Source organism: Heptranchias perlo, chromosome 10, assembly GCF_035084215.1.
Source record: "Heptranchias perlo isolate sHepPer1 chromosome 10, sHepPer1.hap1, whole genome shotgun sequence".
NCBI classification, from domain to species: domain Eukaryota; kingdom Metazoa; phylum Chordata; class Chondrichthyes; order Hexanchiformes; family Hexanchidae; genus Heptranchias; species Heptranchias perlo.
In genome coordinates, this window is record NC_090334.1 from 24,486,018 (window position 1) to 24,502,218 (window position 16,201).

General features: G+C 41.1%; 1 protein-coding gene across 1 annotated transcript in view; it reads left to right on the plus strand.

Annotated features, from left to right (window-relative positions):
• The window catches only part of vti1b (vesicle transport through interaction with t-SNAREs 1B), a 20,023-nt gene continuing 3,822 nt past the window's right edge, over positions 1-16,201 (plus strand). Inside the window, exon 1 of the mRNA XM_067991354.1 lies at positions 1-415. Coding sequence (XP_067847455.1) covers positions 319-415 — 97 coding nt within the window. The 5' untranslated portion in view covers positions 1-318. The remainder of the gene's footprint in view (positions 416-16,201) is intronic.

Sequence of the window (16,201 nt, forward strand, 5' to 3'; positions counted from 1 at the left end):
ACCGGCGGCCTGCTGTCAGGCCCGGTTGTTGCTAGGAGCTGGGTTATGGGTTTAATGGGGAAATAATGAACAGGAATTATGCTTAAAGTCAAATCTATGATGTTGAAAAATATCAGGTTGTTTTTTTATATATATAATTAGGTGATCTGCCCCCAAGTGATTGCGGAAGGAGGCGGGGCTGGGTGGTGGCGGCCCCGTGATGCCGCCAGGCCGCGGTAGCCGGAAGTTGTTGCTGGTGGTGGTGGTTCTTGCGCAGCTTGTTGTCCATCAGTGTTGTTGTTTTTATTATTATTATTATTGTTTGAAACTACCTTTAACATGTCTTCCGAAGAGTTTGAGAAGATGAACGAAGCGTACAGTGGCGTTTATGAGGAGTTGAGGTGCCAATGCGAGCAGGTGTCCAGGTACTCAGGAGGTGAGTGGAGTGAGTGCCTGATCCCGCTGTGGCTTTTTGTTTATTGTGGAAATCTTTCAACTTCTCTGTTTAGGGAGACACCCCCGCCCCTGTTTCAAGGATCAAAAGATAATGTCTGTTACATCAAGCATAATAATTCTGTCCTTGAACACATTCTATATTGGTATAGAACAACAGTGGTAATGTACTAATATGTCAGCAAGCAGAAAGTACTGCAATTTAATGATACTGGGAACTCGTTGGGCTCCCCTTCTGGACCCCAGTTTGAAAACTTATTTACTCGGCTCACATGGTGACTGTCTTAAAATATAAGAAAGGTGAACGATGAGAAAAAAGCATTTAGGCCCGTTAAAGGTTATCCTTCCAGTACCCAAACCATCTCTGATTTCCATCTCTATTTCCCCCACCCCCCCCCACTTGATATCAGGTGTGAATTGTGAGGAGCTTTCAACCTCCAAAATTCAGCCTGCTCCAGCCCAACTGCTGTTCTTGACTATCCCCAACCCAGTTTTGACCTAACAGCACTCTATACCTCTCTCTTCTGGAATTTTCCGTGACTGTGATGCATCGTACGTTCTCAGCCTCTCTGCAGCCTTTGGAACAGTCAACCACATCATCCTTCTCCAGTGATTTTCTGGCATTGTTTAGCTTATTTGGACTGGCCTCATTTGCTCCCATTCTTGCCTATTTGATTGTAGCCAGAGTATCTCTACCAGTGGTTTCTCTTACCATCCCTGCACCGTCACCATGAGAGTCCCCCAAGAATCCATCCTTGGTCCTTTCCTCTTCTGCATCTATATGCTTCCATTTGGTGACACCTGCAGATGATGGTTCGTTTTCCATGTGTAAGCAGATGACATCCAGCTCTACCCCTCACTGCTTCTCTTGACTCCTCCACTACCTGTGCTGTCAGATTGCTTGTCTAACATTCACTCTTGGATGAGCCATAATTTCCTCTGAAAGACGAAAGCCGCCTTCTCTCCATCTCTAACTCTTTCCCTCCCCCCCCCCCCAAGCTCTGTACCTTAATCACTAACTCTATCCCCCTCCCTGACTACTTTCTCTGGCTGAACCAGGTTATGACCCCATATCTTTTTTGTAATAAACACTGTCTACTTCCATCTCTGTTACATCACTTGTCTCCACTCCATCTCAGCACAACCATGACAGCAACAACTTGCATTTATATATCACTTTTAATGTAGAAAATGTTGGGATAATTCCTTTCTTATCCTTTTAACAGATTTGTAAAGCTAGAGACAGTAATATGTCTGAGGATTAGCTTCATTTATTCTTACTTCAAAACATTCATCATTTAACATTTCATACAGAAATAGTTTCAGACATGGTGTTAAATGTGTACCATCAGTGCAGGGAACTTCTAGGGGTAAATCGTGAGAATGGCTTATCAAAGTCTATTCGCTTACCCAGTCTTGTTAGCAAAGTTCCTATTGAGTCAAATGTTGAATCTCTTTTTATACCATTTTCTACTTCCTGCTGGATGCAACACTATCTGTGTTTTATGATTCCTAGTTCTTTGAACAGGTTGCCAGGTGGGGATGCGGGGCCTCATGACTTTTCATACCATACTGTTACTTTCTATCATCACTTTTCCCGAGCTTTAGCTTTGTTGTACAAACCTTTGATATATGCTCAATTGCAACCTATTGCCTCCGACCACATACCCACTCTTTCACCAAGACTGCCTACTTCCACCTCCATAACATCGCCTGTCTCCGCCCCTGCCTCAGCTCATCCCCTGCTGAAACCCTCACCATGCCTTTCTTATCTCTAGACTTGACTGTTCCAATGCTCTCCTGCCTCCCATTTTCCACCTTCCATAAACTTGAGCTCATCCAAAATTCTGCTGCCCATATCTTAACTCGCACCAAGTCCCGTTCACCCATCGCCCTGTGCTCGCTGACCTGCATTGGCTCCCGGTTTGGAAACGCCTCGATTTTTAAAATTCTCATCCTTGTTTTCAAATCTCTCCATGGCCTCGTCCCTCCCTATCTCTGTAACCTCCTCGAGCCCTACAGCCCTCCGTGATCTCTGCTCTCCTCCAATTCTTGCCTCTTCCACATCCCTGATTTTAATCGCTCCGCTATTGGCGGCCATGCCTTCAGCTGCCTAGGCCCTAAGCTCTGGAATACCCTCCTAAACCTCTCCGCCTCTCTGCCCCTCTCCACCTTTAAGACGCTCCTTAAAAAACCTACCAATTTGACCAAACTTTTGGTCATCTGACCTAATATCTCCTTATGTGACTTTGTGTTAAATTTTGATTGATAACGCGCCTGTGAAGCGCCTTGGGACATTTTACCAAGTTAATGGTGCTATATAAATATTGCATGATGTGGAGATGCCGGTGATGGACTGGGGTTGACAATTGTAAACAATTTTACAACACCAAGTTATAGTCCAGCAATTTTATTTTAAATTCACAAGCTTTCGGAGATTTTCTCCTTCCTCAGGCAAATGTTTCAAGAGCTCCTTGAAGCCTACGCATTTATACATATGTATAAATGCGTAGGCTTCAAGGAGCTCTTGAAACATTTGCCTGAGGAAGGAGAAAATCTCCGAAAGCTTGTGAATTTAAAATAAAATTGCTGGACTATAACTTGGTGTTGTAAAATTGTTTATAAATATTGCAGTTATCTCCTCTGTTACCCTCCCCCTGCTGTGATCAATAGCCTGTGTTTTAAAAACCTATGTGTTTTAATCCTAACAACCCCTTTAGCTCAACATTATCCACCCAACTTATTTATTTAATAATCTATATGTGCCTAGCCTGTTCTGTATAAAAATAATGTAAAAATATATCTATATTCTTGCATTCCCCTCTTCAAAGCTAAAAAGGATCTCCTTTTTGCAGCCTTGCAAAGTTATTTTCCCATCCAAGCTAATATTTTATTGTATTCTATCTTATATTAACTTGTTTCAGGGTTTTTAAAAAAAAAACAAGCGAACCATTACTGCGAGTACATGCAGCACGAATAACTGTGCTAGTAGCAGGAACGCAGAAGCTGTCCATACTCGGATGCTATATATGTAGTAACGGAGAGGGCTGTTGAGGGTAGTGCGGTTGATGTCGTGCACGTGGACATCAAAAGGCATTTGATAAAATACCACATAATAGACTTGCTAGCAAAATTAAAGCCCATAGGATTAAAGGGACAGTGGCATTGTGGATACAAAATTGGCAGAAAGGGACAGAAAGCAGAGAGTATTGGTGACTTTTTTTCAGACTGGAGGGAAGTATACAGTGGTGTTCCCCAAGGGTCGGTATTAGGACCAGGCTATAATTTCAAAGTTTTCAGATGACACAAAACTCGGAAATGTAGTAGACAGTGTGGAAGATAGTAACAGACTTCAGGAGGCATAAACAGATTGGTAAAATGGGCAGACACATGGCAGATGAAATTTAACGCAGAAAGGTGTGAAGTGGTACATTTTGGTAGGGAGAATGAGGAGAGGCAATGTAAACTAAATGGTACAATTCTAAAGGGAATGCAGGAACAGAGAGATCTGAGGCTGCATATATACAAATCTTTGAAGGTAGCAGGACAAGTTGAGAAAGCTGGTAAAAAAGCAAATGGGATCCTTGGCTTTATAAATAGATGGTAGCCGTGATGTGGAGATGCCGGTGATGGACTGGGGTTGACAATTGTAAACAATTTTACAACACCAAGTTATAGTCCAACGATTTTATTTGAAATTTACAAGCTTTCGGAGGCTTCCTCCTTCCTCAGCTAAATGTCAGGAACTCCTGACATTTACCTGAGGAAGGAGGAAGCCTCAAAGCTTGTAAATTTCAAATAAAATCGTTGGACTATAACTTGGTGTTGTAAAATTGTTTACAATTTATAAATAGAGGCATAGAGTATAAAAGTAAGGAAGTTATGCTAAACCTTTATAAAGCACTGGTTAGGCCTCAGCTGGAGTATTGTGTCCAATTCCGGGCACAACACTTTAGGAAAGATGTCAAGGCTTTAGAGAGGGTGCAGAGGAGATTTATTAGAATGGTATCAGGGATAAAAGACTTCAGTTACGTAGAGAGACTAGAGATTCTGGGGTAGTTCTCCTCCTTAGAGCAGAGAAGGTTAAGAGGAGATTTGATAGAGGTGTTCAAAATCATGAAGGGTTTTGACAGAGTAAATAAGGAGAAACTGTTTCCAATGGCAGAAGGGACAGTAACCAGAGGGGACAGATTTAAGGTAATTGACAAAAGAACCAGAGGTGACATGAGGAAACTTTTTTTTATGCAGTGAGTTATTATGATCTGGAATGAACTGTCTGAAAGGGTGGTGGAAGCAGATTCAATAGTAACTTTCAAAAGGGAACTGGATAAATACTTGAAGGGAAAAAATTTGCAGGGCTATGGGGAAAGAGCAGAGGAGGGGGACTAATTGGATAGCTCTTTCAAAGAGCCGGCACAGGCATGATGGGCTGAATGGCCTCCTTCTGTGCTGTAACATGCTATGATACCACTTCCTACCATTCATGATTATGCAGGTTGGCAATGGACGTTCAACATCATCATTCTGCTGCTGCATAATAATATTGTGCCTGAAAAGTGCTGGTGCACTGCAATATAGATTTAAGACTCAATAAAGGCGTGGAATTGGATGGCTAAAATTTACAACTGCTCGTAAGGCTTCTGTCTGGAGGATAACGTTTACTTGAATTTCAGTAACATCGTGGGCCCCAACACACAGCAATGTTTTATCCCCAATTTTGGTTGGTGTAAGACATAATGTTGTTTGCCGAACTATACATATGGTGTGTAACGCAATACCTTCCTCTCTCCGAACATTAGTTCTCTTTCGAGTTTCATCGATCAACCTGATGATGAGCCTGCAGCACATCACAGCCACATAGCCAGGCACCGCTTTTCCTAGAACAGCAAGAGGTATCTGGGGCATTCCAGACTCCCTCATTCCCTCTAACTAGTATCCTTGTATATATCACCTTCCAACAAGTTTATCGTGTCCACTTTAAATATTTCCATCGGTCTTACGTCAACAGACAACAATGGTATTGGCACTATCACAGGAATCAGCCTGAAATAATATCACCCTGCTTGCAGGTTTCCTCGCATAATACACCAATCTGAATCTTCGCACCTTACACCAATCCATATTCCCATCAGATTTTCATTTGTTTGCCTAAAATAAAATTTGGGATCCAATTGTTTTCTGTATCATTTAACCTCTTTTTGGATCTGATTAAGTTTAAAAATAAACCTCCATACACACTACATGGAATTGCCTTTGAGATTAGTTGTTCCTTTATAGACTTTTTGTTGTTCTGATATAACCTCTTGCTGTTCTAGGAAAAGTGGTGTCTGGTTATGTGGCTGTGATGTGCTGCAGAGCTCATTGTCAGCACGTGGCTTCACCCTGGATGAAGAATCCCGATTGCATTATATAGATTGATCGATGAAACTCGAAAGAGAACTAATGTTTGGAGAGAGGAAGGTATTGCGTTACACACCATATGTATAGTTTGGCGAACAACATTACACCAAAATCTGCCTATTTATTCCTTTAAACACTCCATTTAATCGCTTGTGCGTTGTTTTATCATTTTCCCACATTCTGTTTGGCAATTCACCTGATTTTCTTCCCCAAATTGCGCTTACTAAAATAGTGTACCATTTCTCTTAGCATTGTATGATTAAATTCTACATACATATGTTTACATAAATCAGTAGGCGAAGATACAAAAGAAAAATTTAACGAGTAGGAAAATTCCGAATCGCAAATCACTATCAGTCCGTTATTTGGCACTTCTCCTTGTCTCGGACATTTTATTGATTCATCCAGGAACAAATTTTGTTTTGTTGCATATGGGATTTTGCCTTTAACATGAGTCCGCAATTCAAACAGTTGCCACAGTTGATGAACATTATTTGACTTCATGTCGTCGCCAAAGATATGGAAAATTTAAATATCAGCCTGCCTTGCCTGCCAATTGTCATTGGTAAGAGAAGTATTCAGGTACTCTGGTGGTACTTTCCTGACTTTTCACAATGGAATCCATCAGAGCAACAAGGAACATCCATAGCATCCTTTCAATCTAAAAAGAAATAACTTCATACAGGTTAGAATTTAATCAGAAATTAACCCAATTGATGAACTGAAAATGGGAGGCCTATCAACTGTGTTTGCCCCTGAAAGGGTTCAGTGGCAACGGTTTGCTTTAACATATCCGTCATCGGGGCAGTGTAGAGGTGCATTGAAGGCGCTCTTTTATGACCTGTAATGGCTTCAAAAGACGTTACACAAGTACTTTTAAGCACAGTTCCTCTAATTGCCATCAAAATAAGGGGTATTTTAAGATCTTAATGTCACTTAGTCTCACTGAGTACATTCTTCAGTATAGTTTGAACTCTTGTTCTTTCCACCAAGCCTGAAACTTGGGATGTGGCATTTTTGTTCTATCCCTAACGTGCTGCACATTTCTTTCATCACCTGGCCCATAAATCATGTTCCATTATCACTATTGATCACCTTGAACTCCCCACTTTGAAAGAACTTGTTCCACAAGGCTTAGGTGTGGGGGAGGAGTCAGCCAGCACAATGGTAGTTTCAGACAGGCTGCCAAGTCAATTTAAAAAAAAAAGTGCTTTGAAAAAGTTGAAACTGTAACTTTGGAATTCTCCAAAGCTGCTTTTCACCCTTTATAAAAAAAAGTGTGCATTTCAACAGTGGTATAATGTAAGTTACAATCAAAATTAATCCATACCACACATCTTTAATTTAAAATGTTTAAAGCCAAACACATTTATGAAAGCACAAAGGTTTTCTTTAAATCGCCTATATTCTGGGGGGACAATCTTAAATTGAAATGAACATACTTTTAACAACTGCATTCAAGGTCTCATAACGACTACAGGTATCTTAATCACGCTCAAACATTCAAGCCTTATTTGCTCTTATCCACTTTAAAATATTGATTCCTTGTTAGGGTTTGTTTAACTCAAAAGTATCAAATTTTATGTGATGATCCCACGTCACGACCTAGTGATTGTTCACATAATTTACATAACCAGTTTTCTAAAGTGGCTACCAATAGAAAAGCAGTATTCATAATTTGATAATTTGGCTGGACACTCGGTCTGTAAATTTCAGGTTTCAAACCCAAAAACAGAAGAACGCAATATCTCAAAAGTTGTATACCTATGTTGAGAAAACAATTGACTGCCAGCATATTGGTAAGAGATATTTGGTAAGACAACATATGCTCATAGAAAAGACAATGATCAAAATGCTTACATTACTCCTAATATCAAGAACAGGGACTACAGAGGGTTACACTGCTTTTAGTTCTGAGACACTGCAGCATGAAAACAGCAGAAACCAGGACACACATTTAAAGGGACAGTACATAAAACACAAAAGCAAGTCTGTTAGTCATTCACTTCGATCCTGTTTTCTCACAATTTCAATCTCTGATGTCTGCTGTGGGCTTTCAATTTTTTTCTCTTCCTAAATCTGTTCTTACTCTTTGCACATCTAATGAAGAAAGTTTTACATAACTGCTTCACTACTTCTGGTTGCTGTGAAAGGGCTAACACAAACTTCTCAACCTCTTGCACAATTTCTTGCCTTCCTGTCTGTTAAACTAAGGAAGGGGTGTAATGACATAGAGTACACAGGGGAGGGGGCACTGAGGGACTTGTCGAAAGTCCCAGTAAATTTCTCGGTTGCTGAATTATTACAACTGCTTCTCTCACTCCTGCAACTCCCAGACCATCTTTACACCTCACATTTTCCCTTTTCACTCAGCTTTGAGACAGTCCCTTTCTATAGAAACTTGAAATACTTCTGAACAAGCTACTGCTGCTTGTTGGTCAACAACTGTATCTTTTAAATTGCTGGATTTCCATCTCTTGTGCTTCTATATCTAACTGTTTCTGCTTATTTTCTTTTTCCTTGAAATGTTTAACGAAAGAGTTAAATCAGTGAGCGATATTGGACTTGAGAACACTGAATAACGCTGGCATTGAGAACACCAAGTGATGCCATACTCGGGAACACTGAGCAACCCCAGTCTCAAGCCCACCAAGCAATGCTGCACTTGACAATATTCAACAATACTGGAATTACAAACACAACAATATGGATTTGAGTACCTCAGTGACACTGGACTCTAGCACACTGAGCAAGCTGCCCTTGAGAACACTGAGTGATGCTCAACTTGAGAACGTAGAGTAAAACCACCCACAGGACACTGCCCATTCATATACTGAGGGACGTTGCCCTTGGGAATGCCTATTCTCATCATCATGCTCTGTGTTTATATACCCACACTACTGCAACTGTTTGAAACTTACCAGAGATGCCATGGTAAAGCCAATCAACTCAATGCATCCATCATCATAACGCTATGGTTTGAAGTCCCGACCTTCTCCTGGGTCACCCTAATGCTTTATGCCTGCACAGCAGTACCTGCAACAGATCAGCCCCACTTCAGTATTTATTTCCAAGAGTGACAACACATTGCTTCTATTTAGCTGAAATTGTATCTGTTATACCTAAAACATAGGGCTTGAAATTCCTGAGGTCAGGCAGTACACTGATCTCCCACCGGGGAAGCGGTGGGCTGGAATTTGGGATGGAACCCAGATACACTGGGTTTCCACCCCTTGCCAAAAAGGATTGGAAATTCTGGTCAGGGGTAGAGAAGCAGGTAGATCTTCCGTCAACCACCGTCAAGGGCGTGTTTATACATGTGTTCCTGGACTACCCCAGGAGTTCAGGAATAGAAACCCCCATTAGGCCCAGAAAGCTAGCAAAAGTTCCCTTCAGAGCCTAGTAATGATCCTGAAAGTTACCAAATTTATCTCTGGGTGGGCAGGGACTCTGAGTCCCCTTGGTGGAGTGTCTGTGGGGTGCTCTGATTTCCACTGATGGTTCCCCTGCTCCACCTGCCACCACATTAAGGTAAGTGAGGAAAAAAACTTACCTGCCAGTTTCTCGGTGGCCCCTATAATGAACGATGGTTCGGCCATGGTAGAGCCTGAAAATCTAACTGGAGCTTCCACAACACTAGCTCCTACTAGTCTTACTGAATTTCCAGAAAATGGGTGCATTAGTTCGATATTGAAATGAGGCCTGCCGCTCATTTAAGGCAGGTGGCAGGGCCACCTACAAAAAGCCCCCAACAAATTTAGTCGTAAAAGATGCTTCCACTTGCGGGAGAGACCAAAACTAGGGGCCATAAATATAAATTAGTCACTAATAAATCCAATAGGGAATTCAAGAGAAACATCTTTACCCAGAGTGGTGCAAATGTGGAACTTGCTACCACATGGGGTAGTTGAGACAAATAACATAGATGCCTTTAAGGGGAAGCTAGATAAGTACATGTGGGAGAAAGGAGTAGAAGGTTATAATAATAGGGTTAGATGAAGTAGGGCGGGAGGAGGCTCATGTGGAGCATAAACACCGCCATGGACCTGTTGTGCCTGTTTCTGTGCTGTAAAATTTTATGTAATTCTACCGAACAGTTCTTTGGTCACAGTAAACAATCTGTGTATTACAGCGGTCGCAGTCCAGTCCTTCTAAAGGTGCTCCACTAACTCGTCTAGAGAATTGGTTTGTCCCGTAAGATCTCCAATTTTTCGGTGTCCGCCACCATGCCGAGCAAGATACTGGTCTAGGTATACCCCTAACTGTTCCATCGCTCATGTATCCAAAGTGAACTAATTTACCCGTCCTATTATCGTATGAGTTCAATCAGATCGGAGCTGGCCGTTCCCGGATTTGATCATGAAACAACTACTAGTCTTAGCTATTGCCACGGTGTGTCAAAATGTTGGGATAATTCCTTCCTTATCCTTTTAACAGATTCGTAAAGCTAGATACTGTAATACATCTGAGAATTAACTTCATTTATTCTTGCTTCAAAACATTCGTCATTTAATATTTCATACAGAAATAGTACACGTTTAACACCACGTCTGAAACCATCTGTGCAGGGAACTTCTAGGGGTAAATCGTGAGAATGGCTTATCAAAGCCTATTCACTTACCCAGTCTTGTCGGCAAAGCAAAGTTCCTACTGAGTCAAATGTTGAATCTCTTTTATATACCATTTTCTACTTCCTGCTGGATGCAACACTATCGGGTGTTTTATGACTCCCAGTTCTTTGAACAAATTGCTGGGTAGGGATGAGGGGCCTCTTGTCTTTTCATACCATTCTGTTACTTCCTATCATTGCTTTTCCTGAGCCATAGCTTTGTTGTACAAACCTTTACGGATGCATGCTCTACAGCAACCTATTGCCTTTTTATATTGCAGTAATCTCCTCTCTTACACTCTCCCCTGCTGTGATCAAAAGCTTGTGTTTTAATAACTTTTATGTTTTAATCCTAACATTTAGCTCCACATTATCCACCTAGCTTATTTATTTAATAATCTATATGTGCCTATCCTGTTCTGTATAAAAGTGATGTAAAAACATATCTACATTCTTGCATAAAACATTCCAAGGAGCTTTACGGGAGCATAATCAGACAAAAATTGATACCGAGCCAAAGAAGGAGACATTAGGACTGGTGACACAATGCTTGGTCAGAGAGGTAGGTTTTAAGCATCAAAGTCTTTTGTTACCTCCATTGTTATGCTGACTGACTTGCCGTCTTTCACCCTCTGTAAACTTGAGATCATCCAGAACACTGCTGCCTATATCCTGTTCTACTCGCCCATCACTCCTGTCCTCACTGATCTATGTTGGCTCCCGGTCCCCTAACACCACAAATTTAAAATTCTCATCGTTCTGTTTAAATTCCTCCCTTCCTATCTCTATAATCTTGTCCATTGCTGCAAACACCACCCCTCCCACCCCCAAACTCTCTTCTGCTGATTCTAGTCTCCTGTGCATTGTCCACCCTTTGCCACATCATTAATGGCTGTGCCTTCAGATGCCTAGGCCCCCCACACTCACATTCCTCCCTTAAAACTCACCTCCTCCAAAGTGCTCCCTAAGAGCCACTTCTTTGACCAAGCTTTTGGCTACCCCTCTTAATATCTCCTCCTTTTGGCTCGGCTTCCATTTTTTTTCCCCCTCATGATTCTGTGAAGCATCTTGGGGCTTTTTTCTACATTAAAGGCACTATATAAAAGCAAGCTGCTGTTTACCCCTCCCTCTGTCCTGTTTCAAAGTTGCTGAATCACCCTGCTCCATAAAAAGCCTGCTCTTTAAAAAACCTACCTTGGTCCTCTCCAATTATTTTATCTCGCCTCTCTCTCTTTCCTCTCCGAGGTTTTGGAATGGGTCATTCGCAATAAGGTAGATGAATTAACAGCGCAGATAGATATTAACGATTATGATATAGTTGCGATTACGGAGACATGGCTGCAGGGTGACCAAGGATGGGAACTGAACATCCAGGGGTATTCAATATTTAGGAAGGACAGGCAAAAAGGGAAAGGAGGTGGGGTAGCATTGTTAGTAAAGGAGGAAATCAATGCAATAGTGAGGAAGGATATTGGCTCGGAAAATCACGATGTGGAATCTGTGTGGGTGGAGCTAAGAAACACCATGGGGCAGAAAACATTGGTGGGGGTTGTCTATAGGCCCCCAAACAGTAGTGGAGATGTAGGGGAGGGCATGCAAGAAGGGTACAACTATAATCATGGATGACTTTAATATACATATAGATCGGTCAAACCAAATTAGCAATAACACTGTGGGGGAGGAATTTCTGGAGTGTGTACGTGATGGTTTTCTAGACCAATATGTTGAGGAACCAACTAGAGAAGAGGCAATCCTAGACTGGGTATTGTGCAATGAGAAAGGATTAATTAACAATCTTGCTGTGCGGGGTCCCTTAGGGAAGAGCGACCATAACATGATAGAATTCCTCATTAAGATGGAGAGTGAAGTAGTTGAATCTGAAACTAGGGTCCTGAATCTAAATAAAGGAAATTACAAAAGTATGAGGTGTGAGTTGGCTTGGATAGATTGGGGAACTTTACTAAAAGGGACGATGGTGGATAAGCAATGGCTAATATTTAAAGAATGTGTGCAGGAATTACAACAATTATTCATTCCTGTCTGGCGCAAAAATAAAACAGAAAAGGTGGCTCAACCGTGGCTTACAAAAGAAATTAGGGATAGTATTAGATCCAGAGGAGAGATATAAAATTGCCAGAAAAAGCGACAAGCCTGAGGATTGGGAGCAATTTAGAATTCAGCAAAGGAGAACAAAGAGCTTGATTAAGGGAAAAATAGAGTATGAGAGTAAACTAGCAGGGAACATAAAAACGGACTGTAAAAGCTTCTATAAATATGTCAAGAGAAAAAGATTAGTGAAGACAAATGTAGGTCCTTTACAGTCAGAAATGGGGGAAATTATAATGGGGAACAAAGGAATGGCAAAACAATTAAACACATACTTTGGTTCTGTCTTCACAAAGGAGGACACAAATAACCTCCCAGAAATGTTAGGGAACCAAGGGTCTAGTGAGAGGGAGGAACTAAAGGAAATCAGTATTAGTAAAAAAAAGTGCTAGGGAAATTAATGGGGCTAAAGGATGCCTGCTCAAGCTCAGTCAAATGGTATGTAGCCTCATTATCTTACTCAACCCCACATCCAGGCCATCACCAAGACTGTCTATGTCCACCTCAGAAATACCGGCTGTCTCTGACCCTACTTTGCCCACCCTGCTGCTAAAACACCGATCTATACTTTCGTCAACTTTTCCAATACTCTCATCTTTGACTTGCTGAACTTAACCCTACATAATCTTCAACTTATCTAGAACTTTTTGGTTTCATTCTATTCTGCTCGGCTGTCAGCTGATCCTTGCTGACCTCCATTGGTTTCCAATCCTCAGTAAATCAATTTTAAAATCTTGCTCCTCGTATTCAGATCACTCCTTGTCTTTCCCACCCATGCCAAACTCTCTGCTTCTCTTTCTCCCCCCACCCCCCCAGGTTCTGATAAGAATATAAGAAATAGGAGCAGGAGTAGGCCATAAGGCCCCGTGAGACTGCTCCGCCATTCAATAAGATCATGGCTGATCTTCGACCTCAACTCCACTTTCCCACCCGATTCCCTTAGAGTCCAAAAATCTGTCTATCTCAACCTTGAATATACTCAACGACTCAGCATCCACAGCCCTCTGGGGTAGAGAATTCCAAAGATTCACAACCCTCTGAGTGAAGAAATTCCTCCTCATCTCAGTCTTAAACGGCTGACCCCTTAATCCTGAGATTATGCCCCCTAGTTCTAGACTCTCCAGCCAGGGAAAACAACCTCTCAGCATCTACCCTGTCGAGCCCCCTCAGAAGTATGTTTCAATGAGATCACCTCTCATTCTTCTAAACTCCAGAGAGTATAGGCCCATTCTACTCAATCTTTCCTCATGGGACAACCCTCTCATCCCAAGAATCAATCTAGTGAACCTTTGTTGCACCGCCTCTAAGGCAAGTATATCCTTCCTTGGATAAGGAGACTAAAACTGTACACAACACCCCAGGTGAGGTCTCACCAAAGCCCTGTACATTTGTAGCAAAATTTCCTCACTCATGTACTGCAACCCCCTTGCAATAAAGGTCAACATGCCATTTGCCGCCTTAATTGCTTGCTGTACCTGCACGCTAACTTTTTGTGTTTCTTGTATGAGGACACCCAAATCACTCTGAGTGCCAACATTTAATAGTTTCTCACCATTTAAAAAAAAATCTATTTTTCTATCTTCCTACCAAAGTGAATAACCTCACATTTCTCCACATTCTACTCCATCTGCCACCTTCTTGCCCATTTATCCCTACTCTCTTTTCTGTCCGTTATCCAATCCTAATATATTACCCCCAACCCCATGAGCCCTTATATTGCGTAACAACCTATTATGTGGCTCCTTATTGAATGCCGTTTGAAAATCCAAATATACTACATCCACTGGTTCCCCTTTATCTACCCTGCTACTTACATCCTCAAAAACTCTAATAAATTTGCCAAACATGATTTCCCTTTCATAAAACCATGTTGACTCTGCCTAATCATGTTATGATTTTTTAAGTACCCTGTTATGTCTTTAATAATGGATTCCAGCATTTTCCCGACGACTGATGCCAGGCTAACTGGCCTGTAGTTCCCTCCTTTCTCCTGTTCTGTCGTGCTCCTTGTTTTTTTCATCTCCAAATGAATCCCTCTCAAGTTCCCTTTTTTGTCTTTCATCCTGTACTTTCTCTGTCCAATTGTTTCATTCTGTGCCACTTTTCAGTTGGCACGCACCTAAAACATCGCATTCTCTGGTCAAGTGCTGCAATTTATCACTTAGCCAGTTGTACTCTGTCTTTGACCTTTTAAACGATTACCTGAAATCCATATTAATTGACAAGCAGCTAAATATAGAATACATTAGATTTATGTTCAACTGCTGGAACACAGTACCCATCCAGTGGCTGCTACTTTAACCACTGATCAGGGCATCTAATTATATTTTGAATCCCCTCAATGTCTTTGCCTCTAGAACTAAAAGGAAAAATGCAAATGTAGGAATCTGAATTAAAAATAGAAAATGCCGAAAATACATAGTAAGCGCATCACTACCTGCAAAGAGAAAAGATGAATTTAAGCTTTGGGTGTACATTCCCTTTGTCGGAACTTTTTGTAATCTGCTTCACTATTTTACCGTAAATCTCAGATACTTTCTTGTAGTATATAGATCTGTGTTTTTGTACTTTGTTAATTAAGTGAAAAATGGGGATGTGGAGGGAGACAGATTTTGGAATAGTGTGAATAATGTGGAAAGAGACAGGAATGAGAAAGATGGGGATGATGCACGTCATGAGCGAGACACAAAGAAGCCTGTACGATGGTTATGGGCAGGTGAAAGGTCAACGATAGCTTCTTAGTTCCTTTTAACAGATTTCACTTCAACTACTGGCCATGATGGGAGAGTCAGGGTAACAAACACTCGCATTTTTATTGTACCTTTTAATGTAGCAAAATATAATGGATTTGTTATATCCGATGTATTCATCCAACAAATGGATCCAATGTGAATAATGGGCAACAAATCCTTTAGTGCACAGTGCCTTATTGGATAAACTCATGTACCATGAGTAATACTTAAATTAGTTCAGAAGGGATTGATAGTGAGTTGGATTTCCTGGGGATTAAGGCGACGCGCCAAGTAGTGGTGTGGACAGATGTGATGTCAAAATAACTAAAATTAATATTGTAACTGAAATGCAAAGGGAAAAATAGCTCTGTTTAAATAGCTAGCATATTCAGTTATGCCCATAATTAGAACTAAAACTGTTAAATGGCAATTGTGTTCTGTCTCAGCACTTCAGCCCATGGTAAGGTAAGAACTATTCAGATACATTGTTATCTTGAAGATGGCATAACTTACTATTTAAATGTACATGCAGTGTCTTTTAAATAATGTGTAAGTGCATTAGCATACAAAACCTAGGTGATCATGCCACGTTCTTAAGCCAATACTAGTGTATCTCCCAGCTAAGAAACTGGAGATCAGAGATCAGTTCTGAGTGTAGAATCTCCTGGGTGCTGAACCATATTTGTACCTGCTGACTGGAATGCACACAGATGAAGCACAAATATTTTTGCAATTGCTACAGTTTTGATTTTTTTTCTTCACAGAAGTCTTTTCCTCACAGGAATAAGATATCAGCAAAATGTGCCGCATTGGTGTAATTGTTTGAAAGAATAGTGCTGCTGTGATTTGGTCTTTTTAATGTGTTGAATAATTTGTTATGTTGCAACAAATTATGTGCTGGCATTCTACTGTTTTTACAAAA